The sequence below is a fragment of the Lates calcarifer genome, linkage group LG2, assembly GCF_001640805.2.
Source record: "Lates calcarifer isolate ASB-BC8 linkage group LG2, TLL_Latcal_v3, whole genome shotgun sequence".
Lineage (NCBI taxonomy): Eukaryota > Metazoa > Chordata > Actinopteri > Centropomidae > Lates > Lates calcarifer.
Window position 1 is genome coordinate 25,260,830 of NC_066834.1, and position 20,415 is coordinate 25,281,244.

The 20,415-nt window shown below is 39.4% G+C and overlaps 1 protein-coding gene across 1 annotated transcript; it reads right to left on the minus strand.

Moving 5' to 3' along the window:
• Positions 1-330: 330 nt before the first annotated feature.
• On the minus strand, positions 331-16,713 carry LOC108876976 (AN1-type zinc finger protein 3). The gene is made up of 6 exons (XM_018666847.2): positions 16,339-16,713; positions 9,436-9,476; positions 8,553-8,741; positions 6,617-6,682; positions 4,666-4,890; positions 331-2,519 (listed from the first exon to the last, which is right to left on the minus strand). Exons 1-6 carry the CDS (start codon positions 16,419-16,421, stop codon positions 2,365-2,367), a joined length of 759 nt encoding a protein of 252 aa, XP_018522363.1. The 5' UTR covers positions 16,422-16,713; the 3' UTR covers positions 331-2,364.
• Between the last annotated feature and the right edge of the window lie 3,702 nt (positions 16,714-20,415).

The window sequence follows — 20,415 nt, forward strand, 5'->3', positions numbered from 1 at the left end:
TAACACACTCAAAACAGATTTGTTAAGTAAATTAGAGTAGCTTTATAGCAGCCCTCTGTGAGCAGTAAACAGACGTTTACATCACTATATTAAATTGGCAGGATGTTAGGACATGGCCCAACAACATGTTGCAAAAAGACTTCAATGCTTAACCATCCTTATATGTGCATTCATGAAAATTTATGTAAAATATATATAAATGTTGATCCCAGTCCCAAATGTGAATTTCCTCTTGCAAAGTGCAACTGCAAGATCAAATCAGAGTGGAAGAAAAACAAGAAATAAAACTGCATAACTCTTTCAAACAATCACGTCAATAAGTACACCAGAGATGTCCACACCAGTTTATTCTTTCTCAGTAAAAGAAAAAGTTGGAAAGGGAAGCAAAAGGTAAAGCAATGAAAACAAAAATACAGAATTTTCCACGTTCATCTTCCCATTTTTTAACCACATTACAACCAAAAAAAATGCAGCTCTACACTAAAGTGTAACTAAATGTGAAATGCAAAAAAGGGGTTAAATAAGGTTTTCTTTAAGATACAGAATATTCATTCATTATGCATTTTCTGTTCATTCCTTCCACAGTCCACCAGGAAAACGTTTTGACAGTAATTATTTGCTGATTTTAACTTCTCAGCATTCTGCTCACCCGAGCTCTCTTTCCCCCATCACAGCAAAACAAGAAAGGAGGAGGAGGGGAGACAAGAAGAGGGTAAAATGAGGAAAAATAGAGCAATCAATACAGGGAAAGATGAGCAAAGGAAAGTCAAAGGCAAGAGGAGGAGGATGCATGTGAGCTCATCGTGCCTAGTAGGAAATCAAAACACGGGGCATAGGAAGGAAATAGGGACATTGAAGTACTGAGGGGAAGAAGAATAAAGAAAAAGAAAAAAATATGAGGTCTTGTTTCAAAGCCAGTGACCATAAACAAATTGGATAATTGAATTGAAGGCCTAAGACATTATTATTACAGTCATCACAGTCCCCAAAAGGAACCTCTGAGTGATGCGCTGCCAATTTCTGCTCCAGTCCAAACTCAGGGAGTACAGCAACCTTTGATTTTGCCAGTTAGTGCCCATGGTGATCAACAGCTGAGCAGATAAACAACATAAAAGTGTCAGCGTGTGTATCAGTACGCTGATGTGAGGATGTGTACAGTGCAGGTCCACTGATAAACCATAAGCACACCTCAATGTCAGTCATGTCCTGTGAATTTAGTCCTCCTGAAATTTGTACACATCCTGCACACGTAATCCACATGTTGCAGAAAAAGACGAAGGGGGTGAGGAGGAAATGTCTTCATGGAAGGGTTGTGGAGACTAAGGAGATAAAGGTTGAGACAAAAAGAGGAAGACAGAGAAAATCCTCAACAAAGTCCTGATCAATCATATCCCAACATTGAAGACAGATCTGTGCGCAATCCGAGGACGACCAGCTAACTGTTTTCCCCCGTCATCAGTGTGTGCGTTTTGAGTCCGGCTCACACTGCAACTTCTGGATTTGGATTTATAGTATCACCCCAGTTTTACCGTCCACAGTGTCAGAAACACCTTCATAGAGATGTCAGAACAAAGGAGTAAAAAGTGTCCTGGAGTGGAAAAGAGAAAAAAGTGGCATGAGGAAGGGGTGAAGATTGGGATTAGATATCCTGAACTGGATAATTAACAGGTGTTTGTGTTTCTAAATGTTTGGGATTAAAAGTGGTGGAAGGCCAGAGGGGTAAGACACTGACTTAAACGGAGGCTGGCTAGCTCGGTTTGCTTCATAAAGTCCATGCTTGGCGCAGAGTAGAAAGCAGCTCTGTCTGATTTTGAGGTAAAGAACACAGTCTATAAACAGTGCCAAAGCAAAAGTGTACACAAAGGGTAACCATCCCTTCCTCTTCCTCCTTGTCATCATTCTTTGTTGTTGTTGCTGTTTTTTTTTTTTTCTTTTTTGAGGTAAAGAGTATAGTCTTAAACTGGCTTCCAGGACAAACATTTGTGTTTCTTCTCTTCATCCTTTTATTCGTTCTTACTCCACTCACTTGTGTAGACGGGAGCTTGCAAAAAATGTGAACAAACTGTATGTATTTCCTTTGCTCTTAACTGTTCTTTCATTCCTGGGTGCGGATTTTTCCAAAAGGCATCTTAGCAGCAGGGATATGATTAAGCAAACAGAAGCTCAAAACAGAAATCGGGATATGAGTAACAGTGGGATTTAAAAAGAGCAAGCATAATTTAAAGCGAAAAAAAGGTGAAGGTTTGTATCCCCAAAAAAAAAAAAAAAAACCAGCAGAAATCTTGATAAACAAAATGAGACGAAAGGGGGAAAAAAAATCAAATCCCTGTTAGTGCTAAGACACCGTCTGAACACCGAGGTTCTTCAGGAGCACTCCTCCCCGATGCGCTGGCATGAGCGGCCCACCTTGCGGTCGAGCTTGACCATCTTTAGGACGGCCTCCTGACGGCCGCGGCCCAGGTGGTCGAACAGACACTCATGCTGCTCTGGGAGCCGATGGAGCATACAGAAGACGTAACCTGGAGGGTGGGTGAGGGGGTAGAGAAAAAGGAAGGTGAGTGTTATATTTGCAAAACAAGCATTAGAAATACTGCATGTGGTAATAGCTTACATGACACTATAGGTTGATAAACATCTCTTAAATATACACGTATTTTGAAATAGCCATGGGCAGATGATATTTACTGCCTTTAAATGCCTTTGTAAAACATCCTGTTACCAGAGAGGACATTCTATTAGATAGCTTCCTCTTTTGATGCCATTCAACAAAGGCAGACAACCCTCATCTAGCTCATTGACTGTGTCTCTACTGTAGCACTCTCAACAAAAGGCCCTGCCACTGTAAGGGGCTCGTTAAGCTCAGAGAAGCTCGTTAGCTCTCATCGTCTTAAATTCATTCATTAATACACATAATAACACCGCTGGCATTCAATGAGCAGTGATTAAGAGCCCAGTTTGACAGCTGCTTGCTATGCAATTAAAACCTATGCGATTACAGTGCACACGATGGGAGCGGAAGGAAGAAAGTTTGAACATTTGAGTCTACTACAGGGACAGGCCTGCTAGAAAATGCCCAAACAGTGGTGGATTTTCAACCTCAAATCGAGTTGAGTTTTGAAATATCAATGAGCTGGGAGGAAATTTAGTGAGTGAAAAATGCTTTTGGGTAATAAAATGAAACCCATGTGTGTGCACTAAGTTTTCAAAGTTTTCCTTGCGTAAAATCGAAGCTGTCTGAAATATTTATTCATCCTAAAGGTAAAAATATAGATAACCCATTTCAGAAGAATGAGGGCAAGCTGAAAAATGTACATACATCTACTGGACAGAAATACTTCAGACAGTAAGATGATGAATTAATAGGGTGATTATTTAAAGTTATTTTCACCATGCCTGCCACTGCACAACACGCACCATGCCAGCAAGGACAAATGGATGGCAGCCATAATGTAATTATAATGTACCATATTACAGACTGATTACTGACTAAACCTTCATTAAATTCAAAACACCACAATCGATTTTCCATATTCAGAACAAACCAAAATTCTATTATACAAGTTAATATATTAAGCACATTTCTAAGGTACACATTTCTTAGGTTATAGAAAAGGCATAGTGTGTTTTCAAATCAGAAATTTTAGGGCCATTGCTTGCACAGATGATGTGAAGTACTAGGCAGAGATAGTGTCTCTTCATCAGAAGAGAGCTTGTATGATTTAATTAGCTTTTTAAGTCCCGGTGCTTTTAGTCTGTGCCATACTCACACCTCGTAAGATGAATATCACAGTCACTGTGTAACAGCAGAAGTCTACTGAGTGTGACAACATTGGATCAGATACTGTGTTGGAGCTATCTCCCCCCCCCCCCCCCCCCCCCGTTTACTATCTGAAAAGTGATCATGCTTTCAACTCATTATCAGACCTTCTTGGCTTACATTCTGCAGAACCATTAGCAAAGTAATCTGCAATTACTGCAATAGTCAGAAATCATTGTAATTGCCACCATTTCCCCTTCAGTCTGTAAAAAGCATGTTTTCATAGTAAGCACTGGACTATTAGGGATGGATGGCCCGTGCATTAAGCAGTGCCTGGTGGGAAAAAAAAAGGCAAGTCAATTTCCAATTTAGAAATTATTGCGTGGGTTTAAGCAGATGGTCTTTAAGCAGTGAGGAGCTGTGACTTTTTAAGTACTTTAATTTGTATGCAAACAAGTTGATTAGCAAGCCAAGTATTGGTTTAAACTGAATTAGTGTTTGTGGTAATTGGCTTATGTTTTATGTGCAATGTGAAACATTCGGGTTCTCTGTAATGGTCCCCCAAGGCTAGCACAAGCACTGCGGGCATCGACATTTCTGTCAACAGCACAAACACGTGCATAGGTAGTAGATGTATTTAAGTGTGCTGCATGTGAAATTCACAAACCTATGACCAAGTTAACTAACATTTATTTACAAGGCCGATACGGACCACAGAAAAAGTAATTTGACACCTCACATGCAGGGTACACAACTGAGGTCTCTAATAATGGCTGCCACTAGTTAATGTGTATATGCTACGGGGTGTGAGTGAGCCTGTGCACATTTTAGTGTACTGTATGTCTCTTCATTGGTGACACTTTGTTGTTGTAATGTATGTTAGTGCATGCAGAGTTATATCATCGTACCACAGCGACAGGAACCCAGCTCTTGCTGTACCAGCTCCAGTTTGGTTTGGCAGCGATGGCAACGTTTACGGCTCCGCTGTTTGGAGCCGCTGCGAGACGAGGATGGCGATGATGATGACGATGATGCAGACAAAGATGACGACGATGATGAGGACTCCTCGCTCTCTGGCACCACACCCACTCTTGCTCGCTTCTCGGGTGAAACATCGCTCTCTGACTCAGAGGCTGGAGACAAATATCGGCGCGTGCACACAAAAACAAAGAGGGAGAAATTATCTACAGTTGCTGGGCTCTCTAACTGCAACTGTGTTAAAGCTTTTACCTCTGAATTTTACATTTAACATTTGGATTTCTCACAAAAATAAGAAAATGTACATCCTTGATGATCCTAGATGTACTGTTAATGCAGAGAGCAACTAAACGGTCTGGAGCCCCGACAAACTGCCTTTTTAGAAAATGAAGAAATCGGTTTTCTATTGTCAAAAGACTCAAAAGTATGTGAAGGTTAATCGACCTGCAAGAAATGGTTTTAAATAATTAATCTACCAATATACTTGCAGCCAAAATCTGCTCCACCTTTTATTACTCCCCTGCCCACATAATAATCCAAAAAATATTTGTCTCCCGTGTCTAGAGCTGCAGCTTTGACTAGAATTTCAAGAGAAGACTTCAGACCTCCAATAATAGGCTCCATAACAACTTTCATTAAATATATAAAGACATCATCTCTGATTTACTGAGGTCTGTAACTGTGAGAGAACAGATGATGGCACACTGGGACAAAAACGCCTCTTTGTGTTAAATAAAAAGGTGCCTTGGAGATTAATGGTTCTTGTGCATTAGATTACATTCAACCCAGCACCTGAGACAGGAAGAGTATGTAGCGAGTTTCCAGTGGTCGGCTGGAATTTCAACTCAGCTTTTCTCATCAATCCTGCAGACTTTTTCCCTGGCCCGGCCGAATGCAGATCAGCGCTCAATAAATCTCTGAGAACTAGGCCAAGCTGAGCAGCCAGATCCCCCCTTGCCTGCCCCATCGATCCCTACGTGTGTATGCGTGTATGTGTGTCTGTACATGTGTGAGTGCATGTTAGGGGAGGAAAATGGTTTCTTGCTCGTCTGCCTTTTCTTATCCGGGTAAATCTCTGTGGCCAATTTACACAGGCAGGAACATCAAATTTAACTGTGAGTCAACGACAAGGTTTTTTTGTGTGCTAAAAAAAGCATTTGAGGCCAAAACATTTCTATTCTAAATGGATAGAATATACCTTTAATTTAAGAGTGCAATAGGTTGCACAAAAGACCGGTAAAGCTAAAGGGTATCCTGGCTTTAAAATGAAACACATTCAGCTACAGCAAAAGGCTTAAATATAGCATGGAGCTCACATGATCCCACTGCATCAGACAAGGGATCAACATGTTCACACATCACTGCTGAGCCTTGCCCACTCTGCAGTTGTCTTTAGTCATGTGCGAGTGTTCATGTGCAGGTAGTGTCACCTAAAGGTGAAAGCACAATAATCGACACTAGAAGAGAGTCTCCATGTTTCAGCTTTGTCAGATTTGTGTCACTGTGACCTGTTTCCAAAACTAACAGAATCACCTTCTTGCTGTGATGTGACAGTACTAACCACTGAGCTACAAAGCTCTCTTCTGTATGACCTTTACAACTTAAAACCTTTGTTGTACGTCTGTGTTATTGTTCTGTGAGACTAATGTATATGTATATACTCTCATAACCATCATTCACTCTACTAACCGCTTTATTGGCTTTACATTTGCACCTTCTTGCAGTCATGTTCTATTGCATCACCAACATCCTTCCCCTGTGCTGTTTCCCCTGTAAGAACAATTAACCTGGACATTTTGGATCGATCCAATGCTGTTGATGTTACTGGGTCGCAGTACAAAACACAACAATGGACATTTTAGTGGTAGAGCTACAGCATACCTGACTCAAAGGAGCGTTTTGTGGGAGTGGAGAGTGAACTGAAGACTGTGTCTGTGCTGGATACCTCTGAGAGACAGATACAGTGGAGAGGAGAAGAGAGAGAGAGAATGAGAAAGGAAAATAGGAGGAAAGAGAGGACATACAGATGTTAAGTTTCCTCCTTTTAAAACTTTATAAAACTTAATTTCTATTTATAAAAAAAATTAAACATCTGCTATGTTGATTTAGAACAGACCAATACATAAGTCAATAAATAATCCAAAAATAGAGAAAGTCCACAAATATATAATCATGCATATCCACATAATATAAAAACATAGTGGCAAAATATAGAAGCCAAACAAATGTGTAAAAAATTGGAGAACTCCAACTGATTGACAGATTAAGTCATGTGTTAAAAACAACTTAATAAACACAGGTTATCCTCAAAGGCCCAGAGTTTATAATTGTAACAGCCCAAGGACACAAGCTGTTGGGAGAGTTTGCTGCTGGTTGCCTAGATACTCCGGCACGGTTTTCCACGTGTAACAGGATAAAAAGAACGTGACTGTGGTGTGTGCAACCCTTTCTTATACTGTGAGCTTTTCTTTTTTTCCCCCCACAGCAACGGTGATAGATATCTGTGACAGGGAGACTGCAGCGGGCGTGTGTGCAGACTGAAACTAGCAAGAGATGGCTGACTGTAGGCAGAAAAAAATAATTACAGTTAAACCAGATATATGTTGTATGAGCCATCTGATCCTTACACACTTTTAAAAGTTAGTTAGAAGTGATTGATACTACAAACACTGAGTCATGTGTACGCATTTAACTTTTTTGAAATATATACATTGCAGTACTGGTAATTATAACTCACACATTATTACTCGAATGGTGACATTAAACATTTCCTTAGGAAACAAGGTGGTATTAATTACTTTCTGTTCATAATATTAGTCTATGGCAGTATTAATGCATATTAGTCACAGGAAAGACTAATTAGATCAAAATGAGCCATAGCACACAAGTCCAAAAATACAGAAACATTTCAAATAACAACAAAACACAAACACATATGTTATGTAACACAATATTTTAGCATCAGTACACCTGCGGCTGATGGGTATTCAGTCATTAACTTTATAGGGTTCTTTACTAAATTTTACTGAACATTTGAATTTGTTGATGGGTACATTAAGAAACGAACACAAGTGAATGAGTTTGTTAGTTTGTGAGTGGAATATATGCCAGTTCCATGAGGAGATCTGTTTCTAAAAATCTGCAATGATCAAGTACTCATGCATTTTACTAAAAAATGTCCTGCTGTAACAGAGAGTGTGTGTAATTAGTGTGTAAATTTTTTTTACAAGCTCCACACATCCATTTGGTAGCCACTTTATTGTTCTGTCCTGCATCGGCCCCTGCAAATAACCTTGTCACTGTATAGCGATGACGGATGCCCTGGCAATTGTAGGTGTCCTCTTGAAACCTTCACTTCTGAATAGATACCCTTTCCTATCATTCTCTCTATCTGTGCCATGAGGACAAATATAGCCAGGGCAGGGGCACTGCAGCTGCTGCTGCCTCAGTTGGCAGAAACTAGTATCAGACATCTACAGAAAGATACCCTGGACCAAAGGCTACAAAAAACTCTGGTTCTGGCCAGTAAATTTAGAGCCTGTACACAGTAACATACTTCTATATTTGCTGCCATGTGTGCATACATTATTTCAATGTGTAAGGTCAGCATTACAAACCAAACAGACCATATTACATGGCCTTATAGTTCTACACTTCATGCAGTTTGGACATTTTACAGTGGGATCACTCCACTATCCAGGTTCATAGAAAAAAAGAAGCAATCTGAAATAATAAAGAGGCCATGGCACTACACCACATCTGAGCTGAAAGGAAAACCTGATAAGATTAATTTCTCACTTATTAACTGCTGTCTTACCATCCCGAGCAGGTAGAGATGTCACTCCTGTCTCCTCTGGTGAGGGGTCCTCTGATGCATTGGGCATTGACATCAGTGACTGACTAATGCTGCTGTTTGTTTCATTACAGAAGATGTCTGCTTGGCTGCTGCTGGAACTTGAGGGGGTCTTTGAAGCACAATCATTGTCTGGCTGTTTCTTCTGAATGTCTACAAAAAAAAAGGCAAAGACATTTGTATGTACATATTTGTATGCATCTAACTATTTGAGTATGGAGTGGTTGTTAAGTTGGACAGTAAGCCAAATAACTGTAACATAGAGGGAACTCAGATGATGCTCAACCTCGCACAGAGACGGTGGTATACTAACAGAGTTCTGTTTGAATCTTATGTAAATGGACATACTTTTCATACTCTGTACCTCTGGCACTGATTTTGTCCAAGGATGAACTAAAGCCAGAGTGAGAAGGGACAAAATATTGTGATTCTCAAAGGTTTCCAATAAGGTTATCACCTTATTGATGAAAAGAAGCAGCAAAAATAGAAACTGCCTCATGGCTGTCCAGCAAATTCCAATAAAACTATGGGTCAAATTCAAGTTGGGTAAAGGCAAGGTATTGAAGTTAAAGCTGAGAAAATGATAAAATGCAGTTTGAATTGCCCTTTCCTTTTAACTATAAACTATATAACTAAAAGTCTGTACAGTAAACAGAGTTAAAAGTTTGTGATCATAGCACATCACTTGCTGAGTTTCTGTCTCAGACTTCTTCCTCCATTTTTAGTCGGGCTCCCTGCAGAACAGAACAGTTGAGACAGTTCTTATTCACATAAGACCCCCCACGCCCCCAACACACACACCACTCAGTGTCAGACACAAGATCAGTTGACACACAGCAGAACTTACCTGCAAAACATTTTGAGCATAGATTCATAGTTTTGCTCGACCTGATGAAAAAAGCAGAGAGGGGAAATAAATGTGTTAATGAAATACAGAAGTCATACGCTTGTTAAAAAAAAAAAATGCAGAGTGGGATGCAAAAAAATTCAAATGCTTTTTCGCTGGTGGGTATCCACACAGCAAGAGTAACAACATGTTTCCATGACCCCAAGTCACAGGCTGAGACTTTATTTTGCATTTGGGATCCTAGGAAAGAAAAATTCAAGATAAGGAGTGTGAGCCAGGCTACAGTATTAAATTATTCACTGAATTCAAAGCTGCCATGCTATGGGGCTGTCAAGGTCTAAGCAGCAGACTGGCTAGGAAGCCACACCAACTTTTGTCTAGATCATTTTCTGTACATCCTGCAACCACTGCAGGAATATTAAATATAGAGAAAAAAATCCAAATAGAAATGTAAAAAATAAATATGATTTATTTTCTGAATTAAATGTATTTTGTCCACACTATCACCTGGGTGCCTGAGTTTTAGTACATACTTGCAACATTACAACTTGATTAGTCAGTTGTGTTTCTGTGTATTTGTTTGGAGTACTTAAAACTCTTAGGAGAAGTAGTTTTGGGCTCTTTCTGTCACCTTGTGGTCAAAATGTGCTTCATGTAGCTTTAAAATGAGCTGAAATAAAGTCATCTGTTAAAATATTTTATTATTAATTTTGGTCATTTTTACACTGATCTGTCAGGTACTATATTTTACCTATTGTATAGTTAGCAGTAATGGTCAAAATATTATATAATTATTATATTATATTATTATCAAGTTTAATGATCACTTGTATTTAACAAACAATCATTAGATCTGTATAATGTAGCAGCAGTGGAAGTGAAAATGTCAGTATGGAGACGCAAGTTGGCTCAAATCTGCAAAGTCAGTTGATTCCCATTACAAATGTGAAGGCCCCTAGCCTGTGTGTAGACAATGTACACAGCTGACATGGCAACCACTCAACTGGTCTGATGAAGGCGTGCGATAGTCACAAAAGGAGAAAATTACAAACCTCATTAAACTTGTCCTCTCTCTTTAACAACTACAAAAGCCTCTATTAGAGTTATTTCTTTTATTTCAGTGGAAAAATTCAAACTGTTTCCCAAACATGCTTTTCTCTTCCTGATCTTGGATGAAGATCTTTGATATATAATAGCTGTTGTTAAGGGGTTGATGACTAAAGCCTCTCTGATTTCAGTGGCACAACTCTTTCACAACAGCTGGCTCTGGCTTTCCTCTGAGAGGGCTCCTCTCATTTCCTCTCCAGCCCTCGTCCTTACTGTCTGCGCGTCGAGCGTGACGGTCGCTGCTATCAGTCACATTCTATTTATTTTGGGCGCTTCGTTGCACACCTTTGTCCTCATTTCTAAATGTAGGGTCAGCTGCAGTCAACCTGAGGGCTGTCTGTCAGTCTGCTGGTGTGTGCGGTCTTGGGTATAAAGGAGAAAAGGAGGAAGCAAGAAACAAGGATAGAAGAGAAATCTCATCATGAGACGCAGGCAGGGAGGAAGCCGATACTGGATAAACAAGAAGTCGTATCCTGTTGTCAACCTTACAAATCAGAGGTAATCAAATCACAGATTAATTAAGGAACTAAAAGGGGTGAGAAAGGGTGAGGAATACACACGCAGGACAGAAATGACTGCATGCTTGTTAAGCTGAGTGAAGTTTGAAGAGAGTGCTCACAATCAGTCTATTTCATACTTGGCCCACTGCTGTTACTAATGAGAATACCTGATTGGAACAGACAGGAAGATGGGCTCTGTCGCCTTGGTAATTCAGCCTGAGTGACACAAAGGAGTAAAGGCTTTGATGGGTGATAAGTTTTTTTGAGTGAATTAAGTTCCATGGAACACTACTGACATGAACAGTAAAAGATAAAACAACTTCATAATTGCAGATACAAGTCTGTTAGTGGAGTCCTCACAGACAGACATTATTAAATGATGGTTTATCTATCAGGGATTTTAAAAAAGTGAGAGAGAAGGGCTCAACTGAGTTTTATGACACAGAGGAGGAGAGATTATACTAAGATGTTCAACATTCACACTAAAAGCATGTCCAGTAGTCTGCATTCCTGATGGACTCTTCAATAGCAAACATAAGGGCAGCACAATCCTTCTTATCCGCTAAGAATTAAAAATAGCAACTTCCATCTTGAAAACCAATACAGCCTTATTTTTTTATTGAATAAATTTAAGGGTATCCCAAGTTAGTAATAGGTCTTACATTACCTAGATGAATTTGAACTTTTTGCTGTTTAAGTGGCAGCTTCTCATGGATGAGTTTTCAAAAAAAAGGCAGGGTCAGCTTGGCCATCATATCGTCTGAAGTAGGGCTGCAACTGACGATCATTTTCATTATCAATTTGTCTGCCAGTTACTGCCTTGATTAACTGATTGATTGTCTGGTCTATAAAATGTCAGCAAATTGAGAGAAATGCCTCTTATTTTACCACATCAAAATATCTTATTTTGTCCAAAACCCAAAGAGATTCAGTTTAACATCAGATGAGTAGGAAAATCAGAAAACAGTGGAACCAGTGAATGTTTCTGCTTAAAAATATTTCACACACTTTTTTTTCTTTTTTCTTTTTTTCTTTTTTTTTCCAATTTTATAGCAGCTACCTTATTGACATTTTATAAGAGGAAATGTAAGATTAAGGTTACAACTTATAAAACTGTGCAGCTTCCCGGAATACTGAGACAGCTTCAACTTATCTTTTCACAGAGAGAGAGAAGTTAAATAGTGAACTACCTTTGGGGTTTAACTGTGTCTTTTTGGTAAATCTTTGTACTATCTTTACAACAGTCCATTCAGTCCACAATGAAAGGGGTTAGGGTAACTATAACTACACTGGCATAAAAAGTGTACACTTTCAGTATTCTCTAAGGTCTTGAATTGCAAAAACTGTGAGCCAAAAGCATTTTATTACTTCTCCAATGGAGTCTCTGCCAGTCATGCATTCAATGCTTCTATTGATCCAACAAATTCTTATTATGAATAGCAATACAGGGCTAATTAATAAACTAATTGATTAAGCAATTTCCCAACTAATCCAGCAATACTCTCTAGCCTTGTCAACAGCAATCTTCATTATATTTCAGTGCTACCCATCTTTTGTGCTAATAGGAAATCACAGTGGGTTAGTGGTAGTTTGAGTTTAGGAATCAGTTTCTTTCCCATGTATAGCACACAGTTTACTTTCCAGTTTAATTGAAACAGGAAACATACTCCTCAATGTAAACCACAATTTGGTCATGTATTTTCATTATGGTGGACAGGGGTGCACAGGTCTGACATAGGGAAGGTCACAATATGACAATATATACACATATACCATGAAATTATGAGTCAGTTGGCACAGATTTTGCTACACTGTTTCTACTGTGGTAACTACCCCTTTAATGTCTCTAAATGTATTAGGCCATTGCCAGCAATGTTATAGTAGTCATCACTGCACAAGACTATTTTCTGGCAAATTTAAAAGGTTTTTAAAGTCACTGGATAAGCCACAAACAGACTCTCCTGTCTGGCAGTTTTATATGTAATCTCTTTCTCTTGTGAATTTGCAGGGAACTTTGTACATCACAATACAGTATATATTGCTGCCACGTGTATACTTTCCTATCTACTACTGTAAATGAAACTGAAGATAAAGAACACCTACACAGTATCAAAACATAGCACCTAACCACAGCAGCAACAAACAGAAGATGTGCATTTAGCCTTTAAAAAACACACAAATAAGAGTGTCTGGACATGGCAGAGATACAGGGCTGTGTTCATCTTTCTATGTGAGACAAGTCCCAGTTAAGCTGCACTTACCAACCTTGACAAGGACTTGCACAGACACACACACAAAACTGACTGAGACCAACACAAACAATCCACACCTGCAGGGCGAAGGAATGTAACATTCAAACACAACTGATAACAATAAAGTTGCACAAAGCAGACTGTAAATAAGTAGGTTTAGACCGGTTAATTAAGCTGCTGTAAAAACAGAACTTTTTACTAAATGTGAAAAGGACAAAAAGTACCAAAAAACACATTGTGATTAGTAAACCCAGCTGTAGTTCAGGTTTATCTTGTCTGCAATTAAACATCGTCTTCTCCTCCACCAAATAAGGCCACTTTCTTTGCCTCACCAAAGATCACTTAGAAACAATCAAGCCTGCTGCTCTCAGGAGAACATAACCAAAGGAAGTACAAGCATTAATTTGACATCTCTTGCTAAATGTCATATGCAATTATGGTTTATGTACCACAGCACAGCAGTCACAACCACACATGGTGCACCTGAATCTGCCTCTTGTCATCATCACGCTAAAACATCTGCAGCATTTAAAGGTCCCATATTGTAGACAGTGAGATCTCAATGTCTTTTTAGATTATACAGCAGGTCTGGGTACTATAAAAACACTGTGAAAGTATTGACATGCTCAAACCATATTCAGAAACTGTGCCTCTAAACAAGCTGTCAGGACTTCTGTAAGGTTGTGATGTCACATCTATACAGTCACTGCCCTCAGCCATGCCCTCATCATGACCCACTTGCACCCACTGCACAAACCTTTTTGGTTGTTGTTTTAACTTGACATAATGTAAGTCTACCTGTCCTATGACTGATCCAAGGACCCTCACACTTTTCTAACAAAGCCTAAATGCATCTAACTTAAGGGCTGGGTTTCTACACTAAATCTAACATGACTAGACAACAAGGCCTGTCTCATTTCAAAGACCTGTAAAAATGCAGCTGAGAAGTTTTCTCTTGCCTAAAATTGGGGGGCACCACTACTGCATCCTTTGCTAAGTGTACCCTCAATATACCACAATCTATTATGTTGTAGTAAGTAATGTTCTAAAGCATTCAAGCAATCCTAATAAAGTCAGGAAATACCACATGACTCCATCATGTTTATTAAGAATGCCTGTTCAGGTGCTCAGTTATTAACTGGTAAACGTATCATCCGATGAGGAGCTATCTACTACTTGATTAATCAAAATGAAGAATTTATATGAAGAATATACCCCAAGAAGGGGAGTTCTTTAAAGGATCCAGACCCTGAACTGGGACACAACTATTGTGTCTGCTAGTTGCTAATAAGTCTGGTTTACCCCACAGTCGTAATAAACGGTATTATGTTTTATGTTTTGCTACTATGGAGGAAATAAATTTCTACCAAGTGGAAAGCACCTCATACTGACTTTTACCACAGTAATGGACCAGACAGACTGGTATGAGAGGCAGCTAAGAAATATAAAAATAAGTTAGTGAATGCAATGTTCGAAGATGGGGAGTCCAAAAATATAGTAGGGAAAATATTTCAGTAGTTCTCTTTCTTATTTTCAGTGGGTAGGGGAGTACAATTTATAGAAGGGTTATGAATGCAATGATGTAACTAACAACAATTTGGTTTGGTTCTCAAATCACCAACAGTATCTGTCCCACATTGTCCAGCTAATAATAACTCAATCAAAACTACTGTATATAGCATTAATTTTGAAAAAGTGACTGGGTAGTTAAATATTGTATAAAAAATCACTTTGAATGTAATTCTAATACTAGAATCAGCAGAAATATTTTGTCAACATGGGGACAGATAAGCTGGTGTTACAATGCAAACAGTAGTGACAGAAAATGAAGTGAACACGGTCTATGTCCGGTTGTGATATTCTGTCTAAAATGTGCCAGGGAATTGTAGACATGTTCAAAAGAATTTCAAATTTGGAGCAAACCTTCACAGCTTTATACTAGTCTGTTATAAATAAGAAGGAAATTTAACTTTTAGAGCTTAGTTTTGACACTGTAACCAGACGCAGAGATGCCATAGATTTGGTGCAGACTGCAATGTTGTTTGGAAAACATGTGAACTCTGGTCTGGTCTTTTGAGATCTGGTGACAAAGACTGCAATAGTTTGGGTTTTATATCATTTTATGCCTGTCCAACCAGTCAGTGGGTAAGCTCTCGCTTTCAAACAGATCACTTCCTAAAATATGCAAATAGTGAAGAAGATACTTCCGATCTGTTTAGATGATGCCTTTTTTCTTTCATTCATTTACTACTGAACTGAACAATGAAGACTACAGGTGCGGTCAAACAAATCAACCATATTATGATCTCCTTTAAATTATCTCACCATGCAAAAGTAAACAAATACAAATTATATTAACTTGCAAATGCAACTTAATCACATTTTAAAGCACCACAATTTCAGATTTTTTCCAGGTACTACTGTTTAAGTGTCATTTCTCATAATGACTGTAATCGTGTTATATGTGCCTGCATGGATATAATTAACCTTTGCCAATTAGAGCAAACAAGCAGCAGACTGAAATAGCTTTGTGTCCCAATACACTTGAAACATAAAATGTACACATGAGATTTAATGTGCTTAGGAAACCTTAAACAAACATACTGTGTCGATTACTTCAGTATATTTGCACATATTCTGCTTTTCAGCCATTCTGAACTGACAAAACCATCAGCGCCTGGTTTCCACCCATGTCCAGTTTAAGGTTTAACAACAGCTCAGTTTGGTATTTTTAACCAGCTTCTTCATTTCTGAACTCAGTACTTTAGCTAGCCGGTTTTAAATAGCGTTGTCACACCTGTCACATTACCTGGAGGGCTTATCTCACACCCCTACCCTACTCTCTTCCTCCGCAGGGAGAAGGTTACCGAGGCCAGCTGGTGTTAGCTAGCAGCTAATGCTACAAAACAATGGGGAGGGGGGTAATAAGAAAAGCAGCTCATCCCTGTTTGAGCTGCTAACGCTAGTGGCTAGCGACTGTGCTAGCTGTCGGTAGAGGAAGAAAGCATTTGAAAGCGAGACATTTGAGATTTTTTTCGCCTTACCCCCAGAAACCACAGGGGCAGCGCGGAGGTATAACGTTGACGTTACTCGGAGGCTTGCTGCCCTCGCTCCCCGTGTCACCCATGTCGGTCTTCCGTGTGAGGCTCTTCGCGTAGCAGGTGAATCCGGGGATGGAGTGAGGGCCTCGTATTTGCGTTTAGATCCTCTTGCTTTGACAAGTGCAGAGTTAATGCCCCCGGTCAGATTATCCTTCAGACTTTCGCTAGACGGGGAACGTTTTTGCCGACACGAGCGGCCACTAACTCCGTAAAATTAAAACAGTTTAAGTCGACGTTGAGACATTTGAACCGTCAGAGCCAGCGACGGACAGAGCCACCGGGGAATCCTGGGCCGATCAGCTGGAGCGAGGGACAAACCACTGTCAGAGAGGGGAGGCGTGCGAGGAACTGGACAGCCAAAAGTTAAACTGATGTGTTTGTGCTGAGAATAAAGTGACAAAAAAACACAGATGTAATAACTTAAAGCATTGCACATGCTAAAATACGACTAAAACTCAATAAGCGATCCGTTTAAGGGTTTGATTTTGAGGAGTACTTGAGTTAACATGGTATGATCCATACAAAACTATCTTCCTACAACTGGAGTGTCCACAACATGTTAAGTGTTTTGTACAGTTAGTACGGTTAGTAGTCTGTTTTCAGTAGGAGAAGACTGACATTTGTCTATATAACCGCCGTAATTTACTTTCATTGAGCTAGAACGACATTTTAATCATAATGATATACCATCCTTGTCACTGTGGATCCTTGAAAAACACGCTTTTCTGTTCCCTAGGAGCAGAAATATGGTTGGAAAAATTGCAATCCTACCCACATAATGTTTTGTCTTGACACTGTGTGTGTGTGTGTGTGTGTGTGTGTGTGTTTGATGGAATTGAAGTAGCAACAGGTGTGCAATAAGTTAAAAATGATCCTTGTTATAAAAAAAATACAACACTGTAATAGACCTTTGTCACTGGAGGTATTTGATATGTCACAGTGGGGAATACAACGGGACAAATAACGAAATTAAGGACTTAGCTGCTTCAGTCTCAGGATCGTGATACTGTGCATGCTGACTCACTGTCACACTGTTATGGCTAACTTACACTTGGATAGAACTATTTGTAACACTAGTGCTTTTCTTACTATGACAAGTCAAAATGTTGTGATAAAGACTTACTGCACGTATTGCATAGTGTGAAGAGCACATCAGTGCATTCAGAAAGTGTTCAGACTTTCCACACTTTATTGTGATATAGATTTATTTTTAAATGGCTGTAATTGCCATTTTTGAGTATTAGTAACCCACAATGAGAACATGAAAAAAAGTATTCAGAACCTTTGTTCTAGCACTCCAAATTGTGGTCAGATGCATCCTGTTTGTTTTAATTATCCCTTAGATTTGTCTGGAGCTTGATTTGGGTCCACCTGTGAAAACTGAATTGACTGGACATAGGACATAGTTTATAAAGGAATGCAGCTGTGTTTACAAGTCTCCACAATTCACAGTATATGTCAGGACAAAAACTAAGCCATGAAGTCTACAGAACTTTCCAAGGTAAAGTTGTGGTGAGGCATAGATCAGGACAACTGTATTAAACCATTTCTAAAGCATTAAGTTCCCAGGAGCACAGTGACCTCAGTTATTGTGAAGTGTGGAACCACTAACACACTTCTTAGAGTTGGTTATCTGGCCAAACTGAGTAACCAGGCAAGAAGGACTTTGGTCAGGGATGTGACCAAGAACCCAATGGTCACTCTCACAGAGGTTCAGATAACCTCTGCAGTGTTGGGATAACCTGACGGACAACAGCACTCAGCAGCACTCCATCAGTCAGGCCTTTATGGTAGAGTAGTCAGATGGAGGTCACTTTGAATAAGCCAGTTGGAGTTTGCCAAACAGCATTTAAAGGACAGAACTCCAAACATTATATCTGGTGAAGAGCAGTCACTACTCATCACCTGGCTCATACCATCCCTATGCATCCATGAATCATGGTGATGGCAACATCATATTGTGGGGGTGTTTCTCAGCAGTAGGGACAGGGACACTGGTCAGAATTGAGGGAAGGATGAATGCAGCTAAATACAGAGAGGTCCTTGAAGAAAAATTACCCTAGAGTGCATGTGGACTAAGACTGGGGCAATGGTTCACCTCTCAGCACAACAGTGATAAAAAGCATACATTCAAGAAAAACACTGGAGTGGGTGGCCCTGCCAAAGCCCAGACTTAAACCTCATAGACCATCTGTGGAGAGATGTGAAGATGACAGTTCACAGACGCTTCCCATCCAATCTGATAGAGTTTGAGAGGATCTGCCAGGAAGAATAGGATTAACTGCCCAAATCCAGGTGTGCAAAGCTTGTAGAGACTTACCCAAGAAGACTTGATGCTGTAATTGCTGCCAAAGGGGCATCTACAAAGTACTGAATTCATTGTCTGAATACTTTTGTAAAAGAGAGATTTCAGTTTTTTATGTTTTTAATAAATTTGCAGAAATTGCTAAAAAACATTTTCTTGTTGTCTAAATAGGTTATCAAGTGTAGATTGATGGGCAAAAATGACAATTTTATCCATTCAAAATTACAACATCATAAAGTGTGCAAAAGTGAACGGGCTTGAGTAGTTTCTGAAACCAGTGTATATGGAATGCAGCCATTACACATGTACTGTAACTGATAAGTCAAAATGTCTGCAGTGAGAGAAAGATCTGAGCCACATTCAAGTGGTATTTGACAGAATTACATGTATGCCTCTATAAAAGGCTTTTGCAAGTCATTTATTACATGCTCTCTTAACCTCACATTGATTGGTGCCGTGACCTGAACATTACAAGACTGTTGAAACTGTTTTTTTTTTTTCCTCTTTGCCTTTAGGATGACAGTGTCGGCCAGTTGTTCAGGGTGTCCTCCAGCCTGTTTTATTACACTCCACAGTAAAATAACCTGATGACTATTAGATGACTTTGAAATGTGGCTATTGATCCATTAATATAAAGGAACCAAGAGGATTTCTCCTGCTAAGAACAGGTGACCCCCTGAAATTCCTTCTAGCATCACCATCACTAGATCAAAGTTGTCCAATATAGTTCATGATAGGATATGTTTAAAACTAATCATCAAATTCCACTCAGCCTCAGCTGGATTTTGATATGAATGCTAACAGCTGCTAACATGCAAAATGTTAACTGCCCAGTAGCAACATGCAAAGTCCAATTATAGCCCTTTCTCATTCTGACTCATCAGACAGAGGTGTAATACAACTAATTATGGTTGCATTCAATTCATGGTACATGTGCTAGTTCCACGGCCCCAGCATTGCATGTGTTGGCTCACTGACATGTCTTACCACTGAAATATAAATAGAATGGGGGCAGTATTACTTTTGATATTCACACTGTGCTTTTTATATTTTGACAAGTCAGGATACCTGCTGTTAGTTGTTATCATGCATGTTAACTTTAGAGATGTTGATCTGCATGCTTGTGTTAGCGCAGTATCATACAACCTGTGATATTATTTCTTTTTATATCACTGGAAAAAAGGAGGCTTGTTTTTGTTCACCCTTTACAGTCATACAAGCTCTACACAGCTGCCTCCCAGGTAGTTATTACAATTCACTCCACTTTTAAAGTGAAAATGTGAACTCATGTCACATTTTTCAAACATTGCCTCTTGCGTGCATGTTTGTCCAACATTGAACCTGCCAATAAGGTGTGCACTGAAGGACTCTTTTGTCTTGTGTATGTGAGGATGGCATCCAAAGTGCACAGTGTTGTTTGCATAAATTATGTAATTAAGGGTATATATTCTTGTTGATTTTGAATTGTGGATATAAGCAGTATAGGTTTAATGAGTTAACCAAAATGAGAGAGTCAACAGGTTTTGGCTGCTCTAAAGCTAACCCAAGACCAAGTAATAAGTTAACCTGTGAGATTAATCACGAGCAAACATTTACTTCATAAAACTGGTCTGTAATTTATTTAGAAACCCAAGATTTAGTAACATGCTCACATCACAAATGATTACAGCCTTAGATGTCTGCTTTGCAGCTTGGGATTGGGGTTGTTTCATGTT

What these genes read in the sequence shown, in the direction of transcription:
- LOC108876976 (XM_018666847.2), bottom strand. Translation starts at nt 16,421, where the DNA reads ATGGGTGACACGGGGAGCGAGGGCAGCAAGCCTCCGAGTAACGTCAAC. An exon ending in TGCCCCTGTGGTTTCTGGGG is followed by an intron (nt 9,477 to 16,338) that starts GTAAGGCGAAAA and finishes TTTTTTCATCAG; the next exon opens with GTCGAGCAAAACTATGAATC. An exon ending in ATCTCTACCTGCTCGGGATG is followed by an intron (nt 6,683 to 8,552) that starts GTAAGACAGCAG and finishes TCTGTCTCTCAG; the next exon opens with AGGTATCCAGCACAGACACA.